We start from the raw sequence: 26,226 nt of genomic DNA, 5'->3' as shown, positions 1-26,226 counted from the left end.
CGAGAGAAATCGATTGGGTGCAGTCCCAATACGCTGCGATCAATGGATCAGAAGTAACAGCGAAGAAACGAGGACCTGTGTTTTCGACATTTTTCAGCGGGTGCTTTTTTCTTCGTAATTCCTCTCCTGTTGATCCCACGTTCTTTTCGCCGCATTTTCTGAGTTGCTGGCGGTCCAATTAGTCAAGAAAGAGTCATCCAAATCGAATCTGAGACCAAAAATTTTTTGGGCGAAAAATGAAAAAAAAGTAAGGCGAACCCCTTTGTATTTTTGGCGAAAATTTGAGCGATTCTGAAAAGTGCTGAAATGCATTCCTTCTGGCACTATTCCGACGTAACTTTGCGAGAGAAATCGATTGGGTGCAGTCCCAATACGCTGCGATCAATGGATCAGAAGTAACAGCGAAGAAACGAGGACCTGTGTTTTCGACATTTTTCAGCAGGTGCTTTTTTCTTCGTAATTCCTCTCCTGTTGATCCCACGTTCTTTTCGCCGCGTTTTCTGAGTTGCTGGCGGTCCAATTAGTCAAGAAAGAGTCATCCAAATCGAATCTGAGACCAAAAATTTTTTGGGCGAAAAATGAAAAAAAAGTAAGGCGAACCCCTTTGTATTTTTGGCGAAAATTTGAGCGATTCTGAAAAGTGCTGAAATGCATTCCTTCTGGCACTATTCCGACGTAACTTTGCGAGAGAAATCGATTGGGCGCAGTCCCAATACGCTGCGATCAACGGATCAGAAGTTACAGCGAAAAAACGAGGACCTGTGTTTTCGACATTTTTCAGCAGGTGCTTTTTCCTTCGCAATTTCTCTCCTGTTGATCCCACGTTCTTTTCGCCGCGTTTTCTGAGTTGCTGGGGGTCCAATTAGTCAAGAAAGAGTCATCCAAATCGAATCTGAGACAAAAAGTTTTTTGCCCAAAAAAAAAGTAAGGCTAACTAACCCCTTTGTATTTTTGGCGAAAATTTGAGCGATTCTGAAAAGTGCTGGAACAAATTCTTTCTGGCACTATTCCGACGTGATTTTGCGAGAGAAATCGATTGAGCGCAGTCCCAATACGCTGCGATCAACGGATCAGAAGTAACAGCGGAAAAACGAGGACCTGTGTTTTCGACATTTTTCAGCAGGTGCTTCTTCCTTCGTAATTTCTCTCCTGTTGATCCCACGTTCTTTTTGCTGCGTTTTCTGAGTTCCTGGGCATCCAGTCAGTCAGAAAAGAGTCGTATAAATCGAATCTGAGACCAAAAATTTTTTGGTCGAATAATGAAAAAAAAGTAAGGCTAACCCCTTTGTATTTTTGGCGAAAATTTGAGCGATTCTGAAAAGTGCTGGAATGCATTCTTTCTGGCACTATTCCGAGGAAATTTTGCGAGAGAAATCGATTGCGCGCAGTCCCAATACGCTGCGATCAACGGATCAGAAGTAACAGCGAAAAAACGAGGACCTGTGTTTTCGACATTTTTCAGCGGGTGCTTTTTCCTTCGTAACTTCTCTCCTGTTGATCCCACGTTCTTTTTGCTGCGTTCTTCGAGTTTCTGGGCATCCAATCAGTCAGAAAAGAGTCGTATAAATCGAATCTGAGACCAAGAATTTTTTGGTCGAAAAATGAAAAAAAAGTAAGGCTAACCCCTTTGTATTTTTGGCGAAAATTTGAGCGATGCTGAAAAGTGCTGAAATGCATTCTTTCTGGCACTATTCCGACGTAACTTTGCGAGAGAAATCGATTGGGTGCAGTCCCAATACGCTGCGATCAATGGATCAGAAGTAACAGCGAAGAAACGAGGACCTGTGTTTTCGACATTTTTCAGCAGGTGCTTTTTTCTTCGTAATTCCTCTCCTGTTGATCCCACGTTCTTTTCGCCGCGTTTTCTGAGTTGCTGGCGGTCCAATTAGTCAAGAAAGAGTCATCCAAATCGAATCTGAGACCAAAAATTTTTCGGGCGAAAAATGAAAAAAAAGTAAGGCGAACCCCTTTGTATTTTTGGCGAAAATTTGAGCGATTCTGAAAAGTGCTGAAATGCATTCTTTCTGGCACTATTCCGACGTAACTTTGCGAGAGAAATCGATTGGGCGCAGTCCCAATACGCTGCGATCAACGGATCAGAAGTAACAGCGAAAAAACGAGGACCTGTGTTTTCGACATTTTTCAGCAGGTGCTTTTTTCTTCGTAATTCCTCTCCTGTTGATCCCACGTTCTTTTTGCTGCGTTTTTTGAGTTCCTGGGCATCCAGTCAGTCAGAAAAGAGTCGTATAAATCGAATCTGAGACCAAAAATTTTTTGGTCGAAAAATGAAAAAAAAGTAAGGCTAACCCCTTTGTATTTTTGGCGAAAATTTGAGCGATTCTGGAAAGTGCTGAAATGCATTCTTTCTGGCACTATTCCGACGTAACTTTGCGAGAGAAATCGATTGGGTGCAGTCCCAATACGCTGCGATCAATGGATCAGAAGTAACAGCGAAGAAACGAGGACCTGTGTTTTCGACATTTTTCAGCAGGTGCTTTTTTCTTCGTAATTCCTCTCCTGTTGATCCCACGTTCTTTTCGCCGCGTTTTCTGAGTTGCTGGCGGTCCAATTAGTCAAGAAAGAGTCATCCAAATCGAATCTGAGACCAAAAATTTTTCGGGCGAAAAATGAAAAAAAAGTAAGGCGAACCCCTTTGTATTTTTGGCGAAAATTTGAGCGATTCTGAAAAGTGCTGAAATGCATTCTTTCTGGCACTATTCCGACGTAACTTTGCGAGAGAAATCGATTGGGCGCAGTCCCAATACGCTGCGATCAACGGATCAGAAGTAACAGCGAAAAAACGAGGACCTGTGTTTTCGACATTTTTCAGCAGGTGCTTTTTTCTTCGTAATTCCTCTCCTGTTGATCCCACGTTCTTTTTGCTGCGTTTTTTGAGTTCCTGGGCATCCAGTCAGTCAGAAAAGAGTCGTATAAATCGAATCTGAGACCAAAAATTTTTTGGTCGAAAAATGAAAAAAAAGTAAGGCTAACCCCTTTGTATTTTTGGCGAAAATTTGAGCGATTCTGGAAAGTGCTGAAATGCATTCTTTCTGGCACTATTCCGACGTAACTTTGCGAGAGAAATCGATTGGGTGCAGTCCCAATACGCTGCGATCAATGGATCAGAAGTAACAGCGAAGAAACGAGGACCTGTGTTTTCGACATTTTTCAGCAGGTGCTTTTTTCTTCGTAATTCCTCTCCTGTTGATCCCACGTTCTTTTCGCCGCGTTTTCTGAGTTGCTGGCGGTCCAATTAGTCAAGAAAGAGTCATCCAAATCGAATCTGAGACCAAAAATTTTTTGGGCGAAAAATGAAAAAAAAGTAAGGCGAACCCCTTTGTATTTTTGGCGAAAATTTGAGCGATTCTGAAAAGTGCTGAAATGCATTCCTTCTGGCACTATTCCGACGTAACTTTGCGAGAGAAATCGATTGGGTGCAGTCCCAATACGCTGCGATCAACGGATCAGAAGTTACAGCGAAAAAACGAGGACCTGTGTTTTCGACATTTTTCAGCGGGTGCTTTTTCCTTCGTAATTTCTCTCCTGTTGATCCCACGTTCTTTTCGCCGCGTTTTCTGAGTCGCTGGGGGTCCAATCAGTCAAGAAAGAGTCATCCAAATCGAATCTGAGACCAAAAATTTTTTGGTCGAAAAATGAAAAAAAAGTGAGGCGAACCCCTTTGTATTTTTGGCGAAAATTTGAGCGATTCTGGAAAGTGCTGAAATGCATTCTTTCTGGCACTATTCCGACGTAACTTTGCGAGAGAAATCGATTGGGTGCAGTCCCAATACGCTGCGATCAATGGATCAGAAGTAACAGCGAAGAAACGAGGACCTGTGTTTTCGACATTTTTCAGCGGGTGCTTTTTTCTTCGTAATTCCTCTCCTGTTGATCCCACGTTCTTTTCGCCGCATTTTCTGAGTTGCTGGCGGTCCAATTAGTCAAGAAAGAGTCATCCAAATCGAATCTGAGACCAAAAATTTTTTGGGCGAAAAATGAAAAAAAAGTAAGGCGAACCCCTTTGTATTTTTGGCGAAAATTTGAGCGATTCTGAAAAGTGCTGAAATGCATTCCTTCTGGCACTATTCCGACGTAACTTTGCGAGAGAAATCGATTGGGTGCAGTCCCAATACGCTGCGATCAATGGATCAGAAGTAACAGCGAAGAAACGAGGACCTGTGTTTTCGACATTTTTCAGCAGGTGCTTTTTTCTTCGTAATTCCTCTCCTGTTGATCCCACGTTCTTTTCGCCGCGTTTTCTGAGTTGCTGGCGGTCCAATTAGTCAAGAAAGAGTCATCCAAATCGAATCTGAGACCAAAAATTTTTTGGGCGAAAAATGAAAAAAAAGTAAGGCGAACCCCTTTGTATTTTTGGCGAAAATTTGAGCGATTCTGAAAAGTGCTGAAATGCATTCCTTCTGGCACTATTCCGACGTAACTTTGCGAGAGAAATCGATTGGGCGCAGTCCCAATACGCTGCGATCAACGGATCAGAAGTTACAGCGAAAAAACGAGGACCTGTGTTTTCGACATTTTTCAGCGGGTGCTTTTTCCTTCGTAATTTCTCTCCTGTTGATCCCACGTTTTTTTCGCTGCGTTTCCTGAGTTCCCGGGCATCCAATTAGTCAGAAAAGAGTCGTATAAATCGAATCCGAGACTAAAAATTATTTGGTCGAAAAATGAAAAAAAAGCAAGGCAAGTAAAAGTAAAAAAATACGCCGTGATCAGCGGACAAGAAGTTAGAGCCGAAAAACGAAAAATTTGAAGCGTCGTTCCTCTCCCGTTGATACAACGCTCTTTTCTCTACGTTTTCTGCGTTCCTGAGGGTCTAATTAGTCGAGGAACACTTCTGCAAACCGTGTTGTGAGCAAAAATTTTCCGTGATCTGAAAATCGCCAAAAAAATCAAGGCCCTCCGGATTTCTTCAGTCGAAATTAAGCCGATTCTCAATCGTGCCAGAATGAATTTAGTGACACTCTTTGTTGTCGTAGGTAATACTTATAACAATAGTAGCATGTAACACAAATGCAGTATTAGATTATCATTGTTGTTTTTATTCATCTTACTAAAACAATACAATATGGTTCTATTACACTGCAATATATATCTTCTCTCAAATTACATAATTTGTGACATATCAATTGCCCCATCTTAAACCTATTGATGTACAACTCGTTTCATACATCATATGAATGTATCTTTCTTGCTACTTGTTTATCGCAAAATAATAACATCAATTCTGCTCACACTTGTCATGTTTGGTGCACATTCAGCATTACCTGTTCCATATTTAAACAGAGCATGGTATTCAAGACACTGTTACTGAAACGTTCCCAAACTATTAAACGTTCACACTTCTCATCATTCATCTACATAAATTTATCTCATCCTCACTATTGAAGAAGCTGAAGTGGAAAAAATATGCCGAACGAAGGTACCAATAATTTCAATCAAAGAGCGGTAATGTTGTCACGAAACCTGATTCTTTTACATAGCGTTTTCGATTCATGGAATAACGTTGTTCCTTATATACAATTTAATATTGACGAAGTATCTCGTTCGACAATAATAATCATTGTTCAGTGCACAGTTGCATTTATTGTTGTTAAACTTACAATAATTTCCATCTCCTGTTTGTCAAACCATCTCAATGTTACATATTTTGTTTCCTTTTCATTTCTTACATGCTAATAATATCAAATACGGCTAATTCCCCAGCTCTATATTATCTGTCATCTATTTACAAGCTCCTCAGTCTTGTGTGGAGTTCACATCGTTTCTCCGTTGAAGAAAATAAAAATTATCATTACTGTACTCTATTTTTCCCTCCGCTCAGTTTGATAATACTCATTTGATCTCAACGAAATCATCTTCGTATACTGTTAGAAAACGTCGACAAAAAGTTAGAGTAAAACCGTGCATCGATTGGCAAGATGAAAATCTAATATTTCGAAAAGAGTTGGTCAAAATGTAGCAGTTTGTGTACCGGAGAAGAAATACAAAAAAAAAAATATACTGCGGAGTTTGGTGGAGGATCGTTTCGAATTTCAAACGTCGTAATTTGACGTATATGCATGTTTTTTTTTTTTGTTATTTTCTCATTATTTTCATTGAATTCTCATCTTTACAATCTATATAATATATGCACGCATATAATTTTATTATACATTATTATAACATGTTTCTAACCTACCCTAAATTATACCTAATCAATGTTCATATTACATATCATATATATGATACAGGTAAAGTCTGAGGTGAAGAAATACTTATAAAACATCGGTTTGCTATGTAATGATAGTATTATATTAAAGTATATAATAATTAGTAAAACTTGGGCATAATTAAGCAGAGCGTATAATATGTACAGCAATAAAAAAATATAGAAAAATCCTTTCGATTAAATATGCAATATTGTGTACATATATATATATATATATATATATATATACACACACACACATATATTCTTGTTTTTATTTTTAATTAATAATGTATGTATGTAGTATAGCCGTTTTATAATTATCATTATCATCAATATTATTAGTTTAATTATTATTATTGTTTTTATTATTCAGTAACAAATCGCAGCTCTTCCTCTTCCAAATTTTTATACATGTATGAAACAAATGTTATACGTGAAGAAAAATTCGTTCGAATAATATACAGTAATTTGATCACTAGGGTCGAAAAATGCGTATGACGATCACATCTATCCTACGGGAATAAATAATTCATGCCCATATAATGCGTAGGAAGTATCTCGTCAACTTTTCGCAAACTATAAAAATTCGATGAGCCGTGAGAATCGAATGATTAACGGCCCCGCATCTTTTCCTGCAATGCATTTCGATAATACGACTGATTTATTTCTATTCTTTATTGGCGAGACGCAGCGCAGGCTCTAAATTTTCAAATTCGCATCCAACGATGCGAATATGGCCGTGGAAAAACGATTCTCCGATCCGTCTAACGTGAATAATCGTTTTCAGATACTTTTCCGGATTAAATACTTCGCGTAATCGACTTTTCTTATCATAAGTTGTATGCAACAACTTTTTTTTTTTTTTTTTATGAAATCACCGTTTCAAATTCGCCTTCCTCGGTCATCAGACCGCGTGTAATTTATCAAGGAAACGACCTAAAAGTGTTCGAATCGCAACGTAAGAAGTGACACGAGCCATACATCAATCAGTTGTCACGGCGCAAAGAAATTGGCTCTTTCTATATATACGGTGTGAAATATTATCCTAACTAGCCACCGTTATTCGCAAGAGAACAAAGAGATTTATCTCATCCTTTAAAAACAAAAAAAAAAAAAAAAAAAAACGATCTAAATGAAAATGCGAATAGAAAGAAAATAGCTGTGAAAAATTAACGAAGACAGAAATTTTATTGGCACAGCGTTTTTTGCGCACTCGGACTGCCAACCAGCTTCTTAAACACAATTTTTCCTATCTACTTTTTTCCTAAATCTTTCGATCTTCTGCGTAATGTTTTTTTTTTTTTTTTTCGTCTCCATACAACTCGTAATCGAGCCTATCCTTTATTCGCGATTCCGAATGCGAACACTAATCATTTGTACAAATATTTCCGCGGGGTTTGAGAAAAGTGCGGGGAAAAAAAAAAGAAAAAGAAAATAAAATTACCTCGTTACGCGAAATCTGAAGACTTCGTTTGCGTTTATCGTATGCGAAGAATGGAAGGTGGTAAATTGTTTAACAGGTTTTTTTTTTCTTCTTCACATCCCTTTGCAATACCGCGCAAGAATATTTTTAATATCTGCGTTCCGCGCTCATTTGCACCGTGAATGGAAATATTTTCTTTTTAACAACGTGTAACGCTCAACCAACCTCGGTGAAATTTTTTTCCACCCGCAAATATATCCGTCTAATTTCGCGATATAAGACCACTTGCACAAGTATTCTGTAAACCGAGATTAGACGGCGGTGAAATATTGCAAAAGACATTTATTCTACGATGAATATTTTCTCGCGTCTCCCTGCGTTTGTGTTTAAGGCGTAAAGAAAAAAAAGAAAAAAAAAGAAAAAAAGAGTATAAAGAAAAAAAAAACAGACAAAGAAAACCAACTTCGTCATTCTAGTAGAAGCTTCGGCGTTGTAAAATTTTATTACCGTATCGTGTAAAAAATTTGCACGCGAATATTGCGAGACACCGAAGATAGATTAAATTATAAAGTAATTTAAATTATACACGTACAACTTGACGTATCTTCGAAATTGGCAAAAAATTTGCAGATGAAGATGCGACGGGTACAATTTCTATTTTCTGTTTTTTTTTTCTTTTTTCCCCGCAGAGAATAATCCGTTCTATTGTTTTCAGATCGAGTCCGATAACACCTGGAGAGAAATAAGAAATTACGGAAGAAAGCAGATATATTTTCAAGAGATGATAAAAACCCGGAAATTCCCGCAACTCGACATTTTCGCTCGGAGAAGAATCTTTGCGCGAAGTGAATAAAATATTCACCGGTGACGAATGTTGGTTGAAATAAATTTATAATTTATCTTGAATATCAACGATAGATATCGATTTACGGATCTGACGCCATCTTCTAGTATTATCTAATCGTAAGCCACTTTAGTTATATGTATATATATATATATATATATATGTATGTATATATCATACATAATACAACACGCATGTAACATGCGTAACTGCAATGAATCAAAATCACATTATTCCTTATACATCATCGTATAATGTATAATATGTATCGACAATAATTATAATTGAAGGCCACTACAAACGTATATAATCATTTTTCAATATAATATAACGATTTGTACTAATGCTATATAATATATTTAATCATAAGTAGTTTAAAGCTGTATACATATATATATATATTTGTTATTTCTTGTTTTCGTTCACGTTATACTATTTAATTTTTACTCATGCCAATAAAATAATATTGCAATAACGAGATTGAAAATTCATAAAAATATTACATTATATGTATATATATGTGTGCATTTATACATATATATAGTTCAACTTGCGTACATGTATATTTATATACTGCCCAAAGCCTGTTAGACCTCGTAATTTTTTCTAGACACTAATTACAAGCATTTCGTATCATTGTTACAGTCACGATCGGTACAAGAATAATAACAATGACAATAATCATCTTTTTGTAGCGAACGCGAATGGAATTAGTGTATAAAATATCATTCATCTCAATTTCAATCTCGGCTATCTTTCATCTTATTCATCTCCCATCAATTCGCGTGTAATGTTTTTTTTTTTTTTTTTAACAATATCTGAATTTGTTCGAAGACACCTAAACTTACAACATTTTCATTAAATTATACGTTCATGAATCGGAGGGGATTTCGTCTAAAATTTATCAACATCATTTATCATCGATATAATTATTACAATTTCTTCTGTAAAGCTAGGCAATTGCGTATGCGAATGGCAAAATATTCAATTATTTTCAATCGTACGCCCTTCGGTGCAATGTGTTAGATTTCGTTTTCAATGCCACAGGTACAGTGCTTGTATCTCGTTACACAGCGTGATTTCTATTAGATTTGAAAAAAAAAAAAAAAAATTCATGAAACCGATATCAATCGATAATAATAATGATAATTAAAAGGCATTCTACGAGCATTTACATTATTTTAAATAGGTACGCTGCGTGTCCTTACATACGTGTATATTACGGTACAATTGTCAGTACCTATAAAGATGAGTGGAAAATATTTTTGTTAGTTTGAAAATTTGAAGAAAATAAAAAAAATAACAAACACACACAAAAAAAAAAAAAAAAAACGTTTCTTCGTCCGAAGAAGTTAAACTCGCGTACGGAACCGATCAACAATTCGTACGAATGATAATAATGAACAATTAGGCAGTGCGGATTTTTTTTTTTTTCATGATAAATCTAGGCAGATTCCAATAATATATGCATTTACGTACCATACATAATATTATAAAATTTATAATTTTAATACATACGCATAGATATATATATATATATGTATATAAAATTTACACTATTTTCTGCGTGGTTGGCAGTCCCGCGGTTGTTTCTTTTTTTTTTTTTTTTTTTCTTTGTTACGAATTTATTTTTTTCTTCATTTCTTTTTTTTTTTTCAATGGAATGTTCATCCGTACGCAGTACAAGTTGTGAAAAAAACATTTCAACGATATTCTCAAATATTAAAATCCAACGTGTAATTAATGATCGTAATTACTTTCGATCCTCTGCAACTCAAATATCCATTTGAATCGTGACAGATTTTTCAGATCTTTCGGAAGAATTCTTTTTTTTTTTTTTTTTGCGGCCTTTGTTTAATTTTATCAAACAAATTTTTCATAGTTTTGAAAACGTGTGATCAAAATTTTAATACTTTTCCGTCCTGTACTCATACACGAAACACGTAATCTCTTGCGGAGGATCGAAACGATTGTTCTTTATTTTTTTTTTATAATACTTATACTGCGTAATTCTTACAATTGTTGTTGTTGTTGTTGTTGTTATTGTTATTATTATTGTTATTATTATTATTGTTGTTATTATTATTATTATTATTATTCACTTTTTCATTACGATATACTTGTCATCATACTTATAACTAATACTAGCTATTATTACCGTAATTTAACTTTAAACGCGAGAATTAATAACGTAGATATTGTGTATATTCATAGCTGCCGCTTATAATTGTACTTAAAATATATTTATACTGCATATACTACTAATAATAATAATAACTAACAATAATAATAATAATAATAACTAATAATAACAACAACAACAACAACAATAATAATAACTTATGTACTTCGAACGTAAATTTCGAAGAGATGATTATACGCACCTGTAATCGTGGTAATTGTTATTATAATTATAGATAATAACATCTTTCCGACAAGGAGTGAAAATAACAAAAAAGGAGAGAGAGAAAAACAAAAAAAAAAAAAAAAAGAAAAGAAAAAGAAACGAAATCAAAATAGAAGAGACTAATGAAAAATGTACCAGCACGATTATGGCGTTAATTTACGACGCGTTATCATATAGTGTATGTATAATACAATGTGTTAATTTACATTTTGCAACGACTGCCCAGTCGATTGAACGTACTATAATATAGCGTAATAGTATTTACATTATTCGTTTGTATGTAGTTATTTGTTCACAATATATATATATATATATATATATATATATTTTTATTTCTACCCGGCGTGTCTATAAAAAAAGAAAACCCCGAAACGAGGGAAGAAAAAGAAAGAAAAAAAAAAAAATCTTTCACTCATTCTCACAGAATTCTCACGAAATTCCGACGCTCAACTATTCAACGATAATGCGTAAACTATAACCGGATTTTCCGTTTCCTTCTAATAATTCGTCGAATATTTACATACTTTTTTCTTTGAATACTAGAATATCATTATCATCATTATTATTATTATTAAATTTTTATCAATCGTATAATCAATATCGTTATTGAACATTTTTATCGTTAAAATAATTTTATTCTGCGATCGAGCTGTAGTTTTATTTTTGCGGTTACAATCGTATCGTCAATAATTGTCCCTTGATTACATGTACGTTTCTTGTTTTTTTTTCATTTTTTTTTTCACTCTTCTAAAAATTGTTCCTCAGTTAATTTATTTCAATCGAAGGTCGTTATTATACTCTGTTGTTAGACGATTTTAATGTAATTCACTGTCTGTTTCCGCGTGCGTACGCTGTACAATATAAGGTATATGTCTTACATATCCGCATTACAGCATATTATATTAATCAAGCTATAACAATAATCGATTTGTATCTTTCGTTCCGTTTTTCGCCGCGATCCGATACATTATTTACAGTAAATCTATGTCGTATTATATAATATACGTATACGTTTATAATCTAAGTTTTTGTATTACAGGCAATCGACGACGGCGCGGGTAAGGTTTCGTGATCGAAGCGATTCGTCGGTTGGATACCCGGCTTTCAAATTCTTACTCAAGCTGTCTTCCTCAAAGCTTCTTTCCCCCCCCCCCCCCCTTTGCATAATATTATTACAGTATAAACGAGTCACCGTGTTGTTTATTTATTTATTTATTTTTCCGTCTCTTTTTTCTCATCTTCTTGCAATCGATTTTTTTTTTTTTTTTCTCTTTGTCGCATCGTACAAACTCACGAGAAATATACATAAAGGTTATTACGGAAGGCACGCCTCGTTTGCTGCGAATGCTTAAGTACTACTCAACATAATATTCGTAATTTTTTCTAAATCTCTCTCTCTCTCTCTCATTCTCACTCTCCGTTTTACTTTCATTCACTGTCAACTAAATCTATTTCTTTTTTTCTTTCTTTCTTTCTTTCATTCCTTTCTTTTGTTAGCTTCGTCGTCGTCGTCATCCTCTTCTCTCGTCGTTTTATTCACACGTTAACTAGAATAACAACACGGGGGTGGCGGTGGCAGAGTGAGGGGGGGGGGGGGGGGGGGAGGGGCAGCCGGCACTAAACGCGAACACAGTTCTCCATTGTATCACATTTTTTTTTTTTTTTTTTTTCCCAATACTTACACGATATAATCTACTACGCCTTCTCCGTACATTGGTATTACTACGTAGAGACTGTCTCTCCGGGCATCTGTCTTTATTTATTACACGTACAACGTATTCACGTTCAGACGATTTCGTTTTCTTTCTCACCCTTATTTTATTATCGTTTACCCGTATACGGGTAGTCCGGATACCGCACAGGTTTCTGTTACTTCCGTTACATCGGTTTTCCCAATTTTTTTTTTTTTTTTTTCTTACCGTTTCTGTTTCGTTCTAAAACATCCCGAGCCTCGTTACCGTGAAAGGTAAATTTAAAAAAAAAAAAAGAAAAAACAGCAACAAACCAAATTACCCAAAGTACAAGTTAAAGTAAAATTGACTTTCTAACGAATCATTTGGCACATGCTTGCTTACTTTTTCGTTTTCACGTAAAACACATATCGTTACTTATATCAAAATCGGTTTTTTTTTTTTTGGTTTCATTAAGACTCCGTGAGATAAGGTGATCAGATTGTTCCCTGTTCTGCATAATCGTATAGTGAAAATCCTGACGTACCATTGTAAAAAATTGGAAACCCGTGCAGTTGCCAGACTACACATTTGCCGAATTCAATTTCACATCGCATCCGAAGTACGTGAATGATAAGAGAAAAAGAAAACGTACGGTCGAGAATTTTCGGTAAAAATTATTCGGTTTTACCGAAACGAGCATATCGGTCGAAACCGAATGAAACGTTTTACGTAAATTGAGAAAAAGAAAAAAAAAAAAAAATAAAATAAACGAAAAACAACAAGCGAGAACGCCCGCGGTATTCCTAATCAATTTCTCGCCTCGTCGCGAATCATCATCATCATCGTCATCATCATGACATCATCGTTATCCCGTGACGTCGAACGGTCCAAATTGTACCTAGAAGCTGTGCTCTGGCGATCGTCATTTACGTCGTCGTTGTCGCTGTTACCCAAGAAGCCGCGAATCTGAAGTTCGGCCGTTGAGCATTCGGACTGCGATTCAAGGGCGTCTTCGTCCTGGAGGCAGATCCTTAGCTGAGGATAATTCGCGACGAGTTCGTCGCCGCACGACGTTTGTATCGGTTTTTTCCGACGTTGGTAAAAACCGCGATCGCCCTCCTTGTCACCCCCGGAATCGTCCCAACGATACATCTGCTCGACTCCTTCTTCGCCCTCTTCTTTTTCTTCTTCGTCGGCGAACATCGTCTCGGGAATAATAACTCGTCCGTTCTTCGCCTCGTACTGAGCAATGCACTTGACCATGTCGTTGAAGTTCGGTAAAAATTGCGGGTTGAACATCGAGCCCTCGTCGCCCTGATGGCCCAGGGTGGCTATCATGTAGTGATCGCGGTTAGAGCCGACAGACGGATCTCTAACAGCGCCGAGCCGCGTCTCCGTCGGCGATAAAGTCTCCAAGAAGTTCCGGTCCCTCTTACCGCAGGCCGGCTGCTTTGTCCTCTTCCTCTTTTTCCTACCCCCGGAAGTTACGACGGTAACGGAAGTCGAAGACGTCGGTGCGGCCGTTGTCGTATCGCCCGAGGAAGACCGCCTGTTGATGCTCGACGACGAGGGCTTCTTGGTTCCGCCGGATTCGGTTCCGGTTTCGGACGAGCTCGAGTCCATCAGGCGATTACTTAGGGCTCAGACGGGCTGCCTCTTCCTGTATCATATGTAGGTCTTCTTCACCTTCTGCATCGGCTTGTTCTCCGCCGACGAGTTCGCGTTCTTTCCGTTCGGGTTCTTCGGCGGTACGTTCAGCACGAGGTTTATAGACTTGTTGTTGTAGCCCGGTGACTCCGGACCCTCCGTCAACCGATTCAGCTGCTGTCGCTGCTCCGGCGGATCCGGGTAACCCGTGCCTCGTAATCTCTGGGAAAACCAGAAACCCGACGCGAAACCGGCCAGCAGGGAAAACAGGCATGTTCCCAGTAACGCGCCCGTCAACGTCTGCGCCGAATAAACTACCGGCGTCACGATAACACCTGGAAAAAGAAATTCTTTGTTGGACACAGGCCGGTTTCTTAAATTTCCCAGATCGTAGACTGTCAAAAACTGTCAAATAGTGACCGGTGTGGACTACTGTGGAACAATTTACTCAGATCGATATCAAACAGTGTTAGGTTCAGATCAAAAAATGTTGTACAGAAGTTTACACCGCATTTTTTTTTTTTTTTTTTTTTTTTTTACAGTGTAAGTACGACAATTTTTTTCGTCCCTTTCAAATGTTTTTCCAATAAATTATCCACACTTGTCCTCTTTATTTTTATTTCGAATCGTTTTGTCGTCACGTTTGTTGCGTTCGTTTTCTTCACAATTCTCTCGACCGTTAAATTTTTTTTTTTTCTTTTATATCATCAATTTTCCTGAATTATTGAAAAGGATTAAAATCGCGAAACGGGGTCTAACTTTACAAAGTCTATTTCACAAGTTTCAAATTTTTAAACATTATTTCCCGTTCTCATATAAGTGAGTAAAAAAACGGTTATTACGCTGCCTTTTTTACGGTTTAATAAGAAGAATCGAAGCAATCCTTTATATGCAAAACTCGTGAAGAATTAACGACCATTAGCTGTGAGTAAAAGGCAAATATCTATAATAACAATTATAGTTACAGGCTACTTTTCTAACAGACGCATATAACAGACATGTTCAATTAATAAGGCGATTGAAGTAAAGTTTAATAAAAATGAGAAAGAATAGAACAATATTAAGTTAACAAGGTGAAAAAAGATAAGAATATTATCAAATTAGGCAATTTGATTAGTGAACAGTAAAACATATTTTTCGTTCGCTACTTAAGCCCACATATGAAACTACCAACGTTTCGAGAAAATATGTAAGAAAAAAAAAAAAAAGAATGATAATAAAAATGCAGCTATGGAGAAAAAAGGAGAAAAAGTAGAGTAACGACTTTGAGGAACTTTGAACGTCAGAAAGAAAAGAAAACTAACGTGTGGAGGAAATAATTTTGCGTCATTAATCTAAAACTTGTCAAAAGTGCAGCATTAATTTTTTATATTCGAAAAGCAAATCTTTCATTCGTTCATCGAGTCTCGTTGTTGTTTCGAATTTGTTTTTTTTTTTTTTTTTTTAATATTGTTTATTCCCCGAGGATTCGAAGAACTTTGCATACAAAGTAAAGCCGACGATTCTTCTTTCTTACCGCTAAAACAGTTCAGCTTTTTATTACGCAGTTGTTGCGAGTACAACTCGAGCGATAATCAGATAACTAGGCAATGAAAATGGTCACGGTAAATTTACGTAAATAAGGAAATGCGTAGAGAGAGTGAATTGCCAGCGACTGCACGGTCTGTTATCCGCTGTAACTTAATGCGCATGCGCTAGAATCGGAGAGCAACTGTTTTCCACGCTCACCAACTGTCCGACAAAAAAAATATTCGTAATTGTCGGTGGTAGTTGTGCCGAATGCCGACAACGGTGAAAAATGTTTAAGTTTGAAAGTTTGTCGCCCTGGCAAACAGTCGCTCTCGGATTGTAGCGCGTGCGCGTTAAATTTTAGCAGACGACGTACGGTGCAGTAGCTAGAAATAGATTGTGTTGAAAATTATGAAACTTCGAACTTCCACAGTTCTCGACAATTTTTTACCTCTACCTCAATCCTCGACCACATTTTTTTGGGGAAATTAAATTTTTGATGAAATCGATAAAAACAGATAACGGATAACTTTATTTCGATCAGAAATTAGAGACCAATTGCGATGTTATTATTCAATTTTCACCCATAGCCAATTTTCTCGCCGGAGAGCGAATGAGTCGAAAAAAACCTCCGGTTAAATTGAATGGAAAAAATGTAACGTTAAAAAAATTTGCATACAATATAATCTGCATCCCACGCCATTCGCACGATCAAGAGTTGTATAAAAAAGTGCCTAGCGGCAAGGCGCGAAAGGCCTGTTTATTGCCTCAACGTAATCTCTATGGGTAATAAAATTTTATACAGAGTTGGTATATCGCTGCGCTTGTAAACTTGCGCAATCAACATAAGGCGTAGGTACAATTCGTACGTATAATAATAAAGTAGAGGTATGGTTATACGAAACTGCACACTAAACGCGAAAGTACCGACTGTAAAACGATAGAACAAAAACGATTGACTGACGTTAGTATTACACATAGAGCAACAATATATCTGCGTATGATGAAGAGTCGAGAGAAAACGTACAGGAAATGGTACGATATGAACACATAGAAATGTATGCGTATACAAATGTGTATATTTAGCGATGGTCAACTGGCTCAAACAATTATCACGTTTCACTCAACGGTATATTACTTGTGAATAATATACATACTCACACTGTAAACGAGTAATGATAACACTGCAAAAGCTGTTGCACGGAATGTTTGAGGTGATGATTTTTGCATCAATGGTATAATTGAGTGGTTGAGAATGGAAGTTGTGTAACTCAGTTATTTTACCTAATTTTTCACGAGAAAAGGAATTCGCGTTTGAAATTACTAGCAATTCCGGTGTCAGGATAATTGCGTATTATTTTCCTTCGTTCTGTATCAAGCTTACGTTCAAAACCAGAATGATTCACCAAAGGTCTAAATAACTCACACCACTTGCATTAACAACCCCTCACTGATGAATTCTATTTCGTATGCATTCATCGTCTAATTATTTTATTTTATCCTTGTCTCGTTATTTTTATTTTGTTGTTGTATCTTATCGTTCCGATTTCTTCGACCGTTTCCTTTTTGCTTGTTGTCTTTTTTTTTATTTCCTTTTTTTTTTGTTTTTTTGTTTTTTTGTTTTTTACCTTGGGGTTCATTGGCTCTGGGCTGAGTACGACTGTACTGATTTTCTCGATCCAACTCGATGACTATTTCGTTCTCACGTTCGTCGGGCTGCTCGCAACACCCGGCACGTGGCGGAACCACCGGTTGCGCGGGTTTCGCCAACTCTGAAGCAATATTTATGATCCACGTAACTGCAGTAATTTTTTCACAATTTTTTCTGTTCATATATATATGTATAAAAAAAAAAATTTGTAGAAAGATAAATAATCTTCGGACCGGCACTTTTTTGTTACTTTTTTTTAAGAGTTCCTTAATCAAACTTTGGTGCGCGAAAAGTATATTGAGATATATAAATAAAAGAATCATAGTTGTCATATCAAATAACGAAGAAGAAGAGTAATAATGAAAAATTTTACTACGGTTCCCGTTGTTTGTTCACCTCCTCCTTAAGGGAGGAAAGTAAAAATTGATAAAAACTTGAGGAGCACGTTGGGTAGAAATTAATATAAAATAAAATAACTCAACAAATGGAGAAGCTATCGTATTAGACGGTATTGTTCAGTATTTTCACTCAATTCCATTCCGAAGGTCTATTTCACGTATTCACCATTTTATAAGTAAATAATATTGATTGACTATCGGATTAATGAATTGATAACAGTTTAGTTTGTAACAATTTACAATGATCATTACCTGGCATGCTCAGCGTTACTATTTCTAAAACTCACGCAAACGGTGGGAAAAAGGAAAAGAAATTGTACGAGAAGAAGGAAAAAGTAAGAGTCGAAAACAGGTTCTTGTAATATCTGTAATTTATAGTGTAAAGATGTAACTAATAATAATAACGACGGTGAAGTAACGAGGATTAGAAATTGATGGAAAATTAAGGCGATGTGGCAGAGAACATAGATTTAAAACAAAATATGAATATATTTCAAAGCATTGTTAATGACGAGCAAGGCATTACGAATAAGCGATGAAACAATAAGTAAGAAAAAAAAATTATGAGCCTGAATACTTGATGCAACGAATCTTGCAGCAATCGGATAAACATGAATATTACACACGCGTAGCGGGCAAGTTTTGCCTAGGTCTGTAAATTATTCGATTCAACAAACGTGAATTCGATTATACCGATCAGTAATATGATCCTCGACTACGAAAAAAAAAAAAAAAAACCAAGATAAAACAACCAGCAAAACTATCATTCAAAGAAACAAAGATATAAAATAAGATTGACCATTCCGAATGACGAGAAAAAAAAAAAAACAAGAATTAAGAAATGTATAGATATGCGAAGGTGTAAGACTATGTAAAATAATAATCAGCGATAATTGAGGACGAGAATTAAAAAAGGGCTGTAAGTTTAATTTTTTCCAATAAAAAAATTCCTTCAGCAAGTATGTACGTGCAAGGCCAATGTTTTATAAACAATAGTACATTGCGTAACAAGGAAGCAAACTCGGTCTTTTTGGGCTGACCGTAAGTTTGCAATATGAGTTGCAGCTGAAGTCGAACAAGAATATAGCAAATACGCGAGGCGAAATGACCGTTGCTATTTTGTTGCACACTCTTCTCTGTGCAACAAGAGTATGTTATGTGTTTTTTCGCAAATCACGAAATTGAGGTTAGGGTCGCGTATGGTCAGATTTTTTTGCGACTGCGCATGCGCGGAGTACAGAAAAGACGATTTTCAACTCGTAGGACTTGAAAACGCTCTTTATTGTACGACGCGCATGCGCAGTCGCGACTAACTCTTCAGCATCGCTGAAACGGTCACTTTACATTACGAACCCAAATGTGAAAAAAGGGATAACACATATTTTGCGTTATGTAAAACATTCTTTTTTTTGTTGTTGTTGTTTTTTGAATGCTACTTTTTTACATCTCCTCCTCAATTGTACCACCACCACCACCACTAGGTCACCCAGTAAAAAAAAAATTACATAGAGACAACAGCGAAGGCGTATTTCACACGTTGCGAAAAATTCGTACCCTGATCGTATCCGCACCCTTTGTGCTTCCCGGTGGCGATATCCTGGAAGGATGTCTTCGCCGCGTCGTTGTCGTGCAGTTTGTTCGGCACGGCAACGCAGCGCTTCGTCATCGCGTCCCAGGCGCAATGGGGATCCTGAAGACCAACGCAGGAAGCGCAAGAATTTGCTGCCAAGGTATCGCAGTAGTGAAGCGGAATAGCTCGGATCTCCGAGTCAGCGATTACAACCAGTTTACTCGCCTCACCTGCCAGGTGGACGATCTGCAAGTCCTTCACCGGCTGGCCTGTTGTACGGAAATCGAAAGATGATCGTTACTATGGTTTGCGATTACTACTAGTAGTACCGTTTCATTATCAATTTAACCAAATCCTTGACGTCAATTTATCGCAATGGTTACAAGAAGGTATCAGCTATGAAAATCATCTTTCAGATGCAGGGTAAAACAAAAAAAAAAAGAAAATCGCGAGTTTAACAATGTCCGGTAAGATGAATTCGTCAATGACGGTTAGTAAATACCGTATTTCAGGACTTGGACGTCACTGACGATGACTTGGGCGACTTTTTCACGGGTGTTTACAGCCTGAGTGTTCAACGCTTTGAGGACTCTGCCTTCGTCTGAAAGAGATACAAGTTGAAAGATGTTTAGTTTACTTGAATGGTGTTTCATGGTTTAGTATGTCCTGAAAATGGGAGTTTATCTGTTTCTCAAAAGTTACCTGTCCCTATGTAGAGAATATCGTAAGCCTTGCCGTCGAGCGCCTTGACCTGAGGATCGACGGCGATTTTGGTAAACCTATAGCTGAAAAGATATCAAGATGCTTAAAGTGTTTATCTGTCTTTCTTTAAAGACATTTTATACAAAAAGAAACGAGGGAGAGATAATTGGGTCTGCGAAGAAAGTAAAAACAAAAAAGAGTTAAGAAATGTGGATGATCGTGCGATTATAATACAGAGATTTCAACTCACTTGAAGCTAACTTTAGTGATAACCGGAAGCGAGAAGAAGGGTTGAACCGCCTCGTCCATTAGGGGATGGGCCTTGACGAAGTTGACGGTGACGTCAGGCAGGGTTCTCGAGTCGTTTACGCAGGCTCCAGGCCTGGGCTCGGGTACCTTTTCTGGAACAACGCGAAGCCAGTTGCTGTTGATGGTTTCCTGTTCCTTGAAGGCCCCCTGGAAGACCTCTAAGACACTTCGCATTGTGAACGCGCAGACTGCTGATCCACCGATCGAATTCACGGGGGTTGTAAACACGCCGTAGATCAATTGAGTTTGTTCCCCAGCATAAATACCCTCCGTCACGTCGCTCGTAGATTCTGAAATAAAATGAAACATTCAAACGAAGAAACGACGCATCAAAAAATTGCGTTCTTGTATTTTGCGAACAATTTTGCCGCTTTCGGAACAACTTTGTTCAAGCTCTTTGCGAAATTGCATTGTCGAAAACTTTCTATAGTACATGTCATTTTTCAGAAGAACGCTTCGTCATCTTTGCGATGAATCATTAATTGGTCGGACAAATTTCAGGGAACATACAAAAGCTTTGTACTCGTCATCCGATATACAAGCTTTCCGAGGCTCGTTTTGCTAGTCGAAAATAATCTTTATCGTATCGAAATGGTTTACATTCAATTGCTGATGATCAAAATGAGTTCCAGAAAACCTTGTCTAGCCAACCCGTTAGCATCATCTTTGAAGAACAACGATGCCATCAATGGAAAATAATCATCAAATGCGGTACGAGTTAAGGTGGCTCGAACACGAACACGGGTCGTGAACAGAGAAAAACAATTTTTTATAACATCATAGATAAATGACTCATTCTTATCCATGCGAAATTTCAGACCAGATAAGGGAGATAAAAATAGTTGAAAATCGGATTTTTAACACAAGGCATAGGGGAGAATTACCTCTGCGGAACACGGGGCGAGTAATATCTCTGCATTTACCGAACAGATGTTGACGAAAAACCAGAATAACGTTAATTAGATCACGATGATTGCAAATACAACAATAAAGTGCAGAGTCAACGACTTCGATAAAAAGATATTCGTTGTTGAAGTGTCGAAAAATTGGTAGTTGAGAAGGATTTTGTAACTGCCTCGGGAATCGGCAACGTCGCAGATATCACGTGGTATGTTTATAACGCCAGAGCGCATGCGTGAGAACAATGCGAACCACAGGGTTAGGCTAGTCTCATGATCATCAATGAGTGCGACGAATAAACCGGCGGTGGGATTGAGACGAACAATCGCGACGTTGCCGTTATTCCGTATGCGGTACCGTAACGTGAAGTCATTCCTATTCTCCGCTTTTTATTTATCCCCATACAAGGAGTAATTGTTACATCGAATTATGCCGGTGTACGATGAAAAGCGTGTATATTACTGAAAAAATTTTGGGCCTTGCTTAAGGCCCCACGCAAATAGGCACCGAGTGTCGGAGCCACCTTAATCAGCACTTCCAAATTGCGTCACTGTGAACGTAGAATAAAGTGGGAAAAAGAAGAATCGTGGATAACAATAAAACTATAAATAAACAAGGGACGGTGATCCCAGACCGAAGAATTATATTCGATGGTAAAGCTGGACGCGGATGGTCGGTGATGTGTTGGCAGGTGGGCAGGTAATGTACCCTGCAGCAGTGTGGCGGGATATTCCCGAGGCCGACGTACGTGTACCAAACCTATATAATTCTACGGATTTGGCCGAGAGCCAGGACTGAGGGTAGACAAAACGGTGGCGTATGGGCCGTTGCCAAATCACGCTATGTTGCAACTGTCGTCTAGGCGATGCGATTCTCCGCGTCTCTTCTTTTCTCTTCTCTTCTCGATCGTCCATCCCTCTGATTACTCCTCTTCCTACATTCCCTTTCCAACGTCGACATACGTATAGTATATACGTATACGATCTTTCTATCTGTCCACTTTCATCGATTGATCAAACCTTCGTGATGGTCTCTTTTTGACACGAGACACGATGTGTTCATCCTTACGATAATAATTGCATTCCCAAAGGATGATCATTTCAATCTTGAGATCAATCTCAGGGAGTTGAAGTCTTGCATGTAATCGATCGATTTGACGAAGCGAATCGACGAAGGATTCTCAAATATCTTCACTTTTTGTGACAAATGCTTTCCGTTACTTACACTGTCAGAAAATTCATACTGGCAATAAAAGTCCACACCGATTAGTGCAAAATTGAACGTCATCGGTGTGAATCGGTTGATTCTTGACACTAGTGGTCTTAAAATCAATACCAAAATGGTATGAACTTCTAAAGAATGTTTTTGGCATTTCTAACAGTGTTAGATTCAAAAATGGATATTTTCAGTATTCATTTGTCAAAGCGAAGCTTTTCACGGCTGATTGCACGGAAAAGGTGGAGAGTGACTAACTAAAAAGTGAGTGACAAAATTTTCCAACTACTGTAACCAATCGGTTTTCCCAACCATTAAAAAACAGCCAAGAATACTTTTGTTTCGTGGTATTAAAATTTGAAGAATCTTTTTCTCCCGCAGCTGGTACAGAAAAATGACATTCAGCGCGTGTATTTATCCTGCGCGATTCGCCTGGCTGGATAAACCAATTTCTTCTTTTCTTCTTTTTTTCTTTTTAAAGTCGGGTGCATCCATGCGCCAGGATTTTCGCAAAGTCTTTTCACCCTCGTGTGTCGAGTATTTTACCTACTGCATGGGCATAAAGCGGATATTCCAAGCGGGTGAGCTTGGCGTATAACGGTGAGCTTGCAAGCCCCAGACGTCTTTGCTTGCTTGCTCCGAAGCTGAAAGCCGGAGAGCAGCGGTCTTATTTGTGAAGTTGGCTAAGTCCGCCGTTCGCCACGAGCCAAAGTTTACATCCCACGATGACGAAGAACAGGGCACACCCGGTGTTTACACGATATTACAGCATCCATTTTTGACGGCAAACAAGAGTCGTCCAGACTCGCAACGAAAGCAACGAAAGCCTCGAATAATTTCTATCAGCCATCGAGTAGTCGCATTTTTTAATCGGCTTTTCGGCTAGCTATTCTCATCAGCCCGAATTAGAGAGTGCCAACGTGCTTTTTCTTCCAGGTTCAATCACTTTGAATACTCGCTGACCGCACCGAAACATGATGTCCTCTTTTTTCTTCTTCTTCTCTCGACTCAATTCGCAAAATCAATTTCTCCTCATTCTAGTCACGATTTTCAATTTCCCCTTTACTCTTTTACTTACCCACCGCGACGACTTTAAGGCTTACTCCACAATTTGGAGTTGCGGAATATTGATTGAGAAATATGTGTAGATTTCAGTCAGTTCTCTTTGATCGTATCAAATTCGTAAGACTTGACGCGATTCAGTACATTTTTAAACGTGTTCGAATCGGATTAATCATTATTTAGAGGAACGGCGGTTATTAGAAGGGATATTATCAAATTTCCGTAACACTGAAAATGGAACGGGTGAATATGGGGAGTCAAGAATCCGGTTTCGGTCCTAAATTCCGGCAATACGGGACAATCGGCGAACTATTGATCATTCGAAAGATTTATTTCCGCTCAATCGCATCCCTCGGTTCTCGATTCCCTCTTTCCCGGAGGTCCGCGGCTCTTTTAACATCCCTAGATGGAATTCGCGGCCGGTTTAACGGCGGTAAATATCGGGAACAATGGAAATGAGTTAGATCCTTTCGCTCGGTCGATCAACGCGGACCACACGAGACGCGTATTGAATAAGAGTGCAGGTATACCGAAATAATGCATTTAAAACGTATATTTGACATTACAATTTTTCTATATCACAATTATCTTTTTTCAATCGTTGACGAGGTTAATTACCGGTCTAAATACGGAATTTCGATCAGTTTCTGCGATAGCATTTCGCCCACCATCTTCAATTTACGGGGGAATTTATTTCTGTTAAATAACTCGCCTATTATCATCTTCTGATTTACTACTGTACTAGTCGAAACTACTCTACGACTTGGATCATGAAAATTCTTTATCTACGATCAATATTTTTCGACTTGAACGAGAAAATCCAAAATGGCGGCCGAAGCTACCGCGGAAAGTTTTCAAAATTCTGAATTTAGACTATCCATAACCTCCCCGCAACGAGTAGAAAATGAAAACTGTGTTATTTATGAACTTCAATTTAAGCTTGTCTTTTTTTTAGTAATTACCAACTGGACTAAAACGGCGAAGAGAAGTAGAAGAAGGAAAAGAAGAAACAAATACGCATGGAATAGAAACAAACAAAAGCGTATCTGCGGTGCTCCGAGGTGGGGATAAGTTTTCCTGCAGTCAGCGCCACATACCTTGCTGTGGTAGCAATCGGTATTAAAGAGGCTAATAATCGGTAGCGGGAAATTCAAATTTATAGTACGGAATAATGTTTCACGTGTTTTACAAAATCATTACCAAAAGAAGGGTAATATAAAATGGATGATTCAGACACGATATGTTCGTCGCTAATTTGGCTACACATCTCGGGTGTTGAGTTGGATGTTTCCATACAAGAAATACATCTTTTTCATTTTTGGTAACCTATGACGCACAGACGTGACGTTGGAGCAATTTAAAACACAGCACTTTGTTTTTCCAGGCATATTTGATTACGAACACTTCGAAACAATTTTCCAGATGATTTTACAGGCGGCCTATGAAAGGTACGGGATTCAAGGGCGGGGGGGGGGAAATGGACCGAAATTCGAAATTCGAAACCCGGCGGGGAACGTGCCGCGCTATTCAAAAGGAAGATTAGAGAGTCGGATTCTGGGTAGGTAAACACCGGGAAGTAAAGGGCTCGGAATTATTCCCGACCCAACGGCGACAACTGACCGTTGAAAGTTTTGTCGAAAATTTACGACGTCTCGCCGTCATTTGCGTTTGCCAAATGGTTGCTTCGACGTTAAATTAGGGTCGGCTGATTATCCCGGCGGCACTTTTATAATGCAAAAGGAGAGACGGGCTCTGTCTGCAAATTTCCTATTCTTGTCCCACAGAAAATGTCCACGTATTTTTCAATCTTCAACTTTACGTATAACTGTAGCGTTGTAAAACCGAATGAAGTCAATTCTTCCGAGCAAAACTATATAGCTAAAAAGGTGCGGTTTTGACATTTCTGCCAACTTTGTAGTGAAAATTTTATACAACGATCTAGAGCATGTATATATATATATATTTTTTTTTATCGTATTATTTTTACCGCCGCGAAAAAAAATTTCGTCGAATTTGTACAAAAGCGACTCTGAACTGTTGTTACCGTTTAATTGGCGCGATAAATTTTTTGTTCCTGATTATTATTTTTTTTTTTTTTTTGTTTTTGGTAAGCACAGATTTCCTAAATCAAATTCCCCGAATCGGCGCTAACTTGTTGAAAAATAATTTTAGAATTCCATGCGACTTTTTTCAAATATCAAACAACTCCGTGGCACGAAATTAAACGAGACAACGAATATGAAACAAAATTAGATGCCAAATATTGGTTTAATTAAAAAACGGGATCAATTTTAACGCATATATAAGAGAAGTATGCGAATAAAATGAACGAATTTTTACAGTAAAATTAACGGTTGAATGAATTCGAGGATCTACGCCGATTGAATAAACGGTGTATAATCACACCGTTGAATAATTCACCAAGTTAACAAACGGATAATAAAACTGCGCGATGATTTTCGGAGACGGGATTTTCCGATGTTATAATAAACCACCTGCACTCTCTGTCTCTCTTTCGAGCAGATGCCGCTAGCAGAATGATCGACAGTCTCGATCCGACCGCGCGCGTAATTAGATATTATGCATAATTAACGCGATGTGTTGTCGGCTTTTGTGATGGTCGGAAAATGATTTTTAACGGCTTTCCATCGTTTACGAACTTCGAGAAATCGAAAAGCACGCTCAGAACAACAACGATATTATCACAAAAA

The 26,226-nt window shown here is 37.9% G+C and overlaps 1 protein-coding gene across 4 annotated transcripts in view; it reads right to left on the bottom strand.

The window, feature by feature from the left end:
• Positions 1 to 5,035: 5,035 nt before the first annotated feature.
• The window catches only part of LOC124220521 (semaphorin-1A), a 231,184-nt gene continuing 209,993 nt past the window's right edge, over positions 5,036 to 26,226 (bottom strand). For 3 of the 4 annotated variants that reach the window (XM_046629562.2, XM_046629561.2, XM_046629560.2), the window contains 6 exons: positions 20,280 to 20,628; positions 20,030 to 20,112; positions 19,830 to 19,928; positions 19,312 to 19,596; positions 17,337 to 17,480; positions 5,036 to 14,534 (listed from right to left, as the gene is read on the bottom strand). In XM_046629562.2, the coding sequence (XP_046485518.1) occupies positions 14,218 to 14,534; positions 17,337 to 17,480; positions 19,312 to 19,596; positions 19,830 to 19,928; positions 20,030 to 20,112; positions 20,280 to 20,628 (1,277 nt within the window). In that variant the 3' untranslated portion in view covers positions 5,036 to 14,217. The remainder of the gene's footprint in view (positions 14,535 to 17,336; positions 17,481 to 19,311; positions 19,597 to 19,829; positions 19,929 to 20,029; positions 20,113 to 20,279; positions 20,629 to 26,226) is intronic. The other variant, XM_046629563.2, reaches the window with a different exon arrangement.

Source organism: Neodiprion pinetum, chromosome 5 (genome assembly GCF_021155775.2).
Source record: "Neodiprion pinetum isolate iyNeoPine1 chromosome 5, iyNeoPine1.2, whole genome shotgun sequence".
In the NCBI taxonomy this organism is placed as follows: domain Eukaryota; kingdom Metazoa; phylum Arthropoda; class Insecta; order Hymenoptera; family Diprionidae; genus Neodiprion; species Neodiprion pinetum.
The sequence above is the reverse complement of the archived record's forward strand: the minus strand, read 5'-3'. Positions and strand labels throughout refer to the sequence as shown.